The following is a 2953-nucleotide window of genomic DNA, read 5'->3' as shown; positions in this document are numbered from 1 at the left end:
TGCATATATATGCACATAAAACATAGTTATATATGCATGTATATATATATATATATATATCGATATAGGTATGGATAGAGACAGAGATATAAATCTATAGGTGTAGATAGATATATAAATATATATTATATATATATAAATAGACATATACAGAAGTAGATAAAGATATCAAGTAAAACATACAGATATAGAAATATAACATATACAAATTGATTATACTGCATGGGGTGTATATGCAGCAAAACAACACAAAAAACTTGAGTATATAAATCCGCAGACCTCTGCTGAGTCCTCCTGCATGCGGCGTTTGCTGCATTGGTGCTGCCCCCCCGTGCTGCTGCTGCTGTTGCTGCTGCTGCTGCTGCAGCTGCTGCTGCAGGTGAGACAGATACTCTCCTGTTAAATAAATAGGGAGGGACGGATACAAACCGCTGACCCAACTCATTGGGTGCCCCCTTCGAGGCTCAGGGCGTACACAAGACATCCTGCGAAATAAATAATAAATAAATAATAAATTAAATAAATAAATAAACAAAATAAATAAATAAATAAATAAATAAATATATTATTGTTGGGAGGGAAGGGAGAAGTAAAGAAAAAGAGCATCAAAACAAGTCAATAATAGACAAAAATAAGTTTAATAAAGTGAATCAATAAAGCAAATTAAACAAAAAACCCTTAAAAACCCTAAACCCTAAACCCTAAACCCTAAACCCTAAACCGTTGCTGACCCATCTTCAAGAACGAATTCGTGGTTTGAATCGAGGTGAATAAGATAATCTGCTTTCCCATCAATGACGCAGCCAAGACGTCCTTCTTTTAATACCGGCAGCCCCTGATTAAATTGCTGCAGCTGCTGCAGCAGCGGAGGGCAAAGAGATAAGAAAGGGGGCCCCAGAGCGCGAGCGTAAATACCCTGTAAACGAGAAGGAAATGCATTTGCTGCACCCAAACCCCCACTCCCTCCCTGCTGCTGCTGCTGCTGCTGCTGCTGCTGCTGCTGCTGTTGCTGCTGCTGTGGGGTTTGTTGTTCTGCTAAGCCCCTTTGAAGTATTTCTACAGGTATCGCAATGTCTACACACTGAACCACCTCCAAGACGATCCCAAGCGATCCCCGCTCCCCATGCAACACCGCGTCGCCAAGGTAGAAGCAACGGTCAACTGTACATACACAAACCCTAAACCCTAAACCCTAAACCCTAAACCCTAATTTGTAAACCTTAAGCCTTAAACAGTAAAACCTGAGCAATAAAAGACTGAATACCCCCTAAACCCTCTTGCCTCATTCGGATTTCAAAAGGCAGTGAGGCAAATGGAGAAGATAGAAAAAAATAAATAAAAAAAACAAAAGAAATAAATAAATAAAAAGGATGCAATCTTTATTGATGGTGTTAACAACAACCCCACCTAAATTTAAACTGCTGCAGCGCGCATTTGCGACGGTGCCGTCTTCCCACGCCACCTGCACTTCGTCTGAACCCGGATCCATATTTTCTGCAGCAGCAAATGCAGCAGCAGCAAGTGCAGCAGCAGCAAATGCAACAGCAGCAAATGCACCAGCAGAAAATGCAGCAGCAGCAAAAACAAAAGCAGCATCAGCGAAAACAGCAAAGCAGCAGAAAAAGCAGCAGCAGCAGTAGCAGTAGTAGTAGTAGTAGCAGCAGCAGCAACAGCAACTGCAGCCAAACACGAAAACCCCCGAACAAAACAAACAAACAAACAAACAAATAAATAAACAAACAAACAAACAAACAAATACTTTCATACCAGGGTCTTGATCTTCTGTGAAATCTTGAATGCCTCTTGGCGTTCTAATAACGAGACCCCTTAGAGGTGAAGAAGATGTTGAGGGGGCCCCTGGTCTATGGGGGCCCCCATGGGGGCCCCTGCGCTCTACTACATCATCTAAATCAAAAGTATAAGGAATTTTATCGGAGTCTATAGGCAGAGCAGCCAGAAGACGAAACGATTGAAGAGGGAGGCTTCGCATCTTGCATGCATGCATGCATACAGCAGCAGCAGCAATAGCAGAAGCAGCAGCAGCAGCAGCAGAAGGAATGCGCTGCTGCTGGTAATGAAGAGTGCTTCAGCAGCAGACGAAGAAAGAGAAGGAGTTGGTGATAGGAATAACAATAAGAAGATAAAGAGAGGCAGAGGCGGAGATAAGATAATGATTTAAAAGGTATAATACACCTAAAAAGACTTTGAATAAACTGCAAATTAATTCAAATAGAAGAAGAGTATTTTCTTTAAAAAGAAGTTTCTGCATACCATTGCGAGAAGGAAAGAAGAAGAAGCTCTTTGCTGCTGCAGCTCCTGTGTCTGTTTTATTGAATTAAATGAGTTAAATATAAATTAATTAATTTATTTATTCAATTTTCTCTGCAAATTATTTACCAATTCATACAGAAGATGCAGCTCCCTCTGGGGGGCCCCTCACCTCGCAGCCCTGCAGCTGCACACCGTGTAACGGCCCGCATGCAGTTTATTGTATGAATTTTTCTCTTTTTTTAAATTTTTTCTTTTTATTTTAATTCTTTTAAATATATTTGTGCATATTTTCACGATATTCATGCACACATACACCCCAATTGAACGGAAAGGCTTCGATGGCTTCGGCGGTTTCTGCAATACTGTTGAATGACGGCAGGGAGGACAAACATTTGTGTCTATTTTATGTCTACTTTTTCTTTTTTTGATTTAATTTTATTATTTAATATTATATTTCAATTATTTATTGCTGTTTTCCCTCCATTTTACATCAATAATAGCGCATTTCTCTTTATTTTTTGTATGGAGCGCTCACAGGCGCCTGAGGATACCGCCGCAGGCGCCGGTGACAGACAAATTAAAAATTTGTGTATATATTTTTCTTTTTTGTTTAAAAATTTAATTATTTAATTATTTAATTAGTTAATTGTTTGTTTGTTTATTTCATATCTATTTATTTATT

General features: G+C 39.4%; 1 protein-coding gene across 1 annotated transcript; it reads right to left on the bottom strand.

The window, feature by feature from the left end:
- Positions 1–715: 715 nt before the first annotated feature.
- EAH_00061340 (hypothetical protein) lies at positions 716–1990 on the bottom strand (the record flags this gene model as incomplete). Its single annotated transcript, XM_013397012.1, has 3 exons — positions 716–1161; positions 1408–1494; positions 1768–1990. The coding sequence occupies 3 exons, from the start codon at positions 1988–1990 to the stop codon at positions 716–718; spliced, it is 756 nt and encodes a 251-aa protein (XP_013252466.1).
- Positions 1991–2953: the final 963 nt, after the last annotated feature.

This window comes from Eimeria acervulina, genomic scaffold (genome assembly GCF_000499425.1).
Source record: "Eimeria acervulina Houghton genomic scaffold, Eah_scaff1586, whole genome shotgun sequence".
Lineage (NCBI taxonomy): Eukaryota > Apicomplexa > Conoidasida > Eucoccidiorida > Eimeriidae > Eimeria > Eimeria acervulina.
The sequence above is the reverse complement of the archived record's forward strand: the minus strand, read 5'-3'. Positions and strand labels throughout refer to the sequence as shown.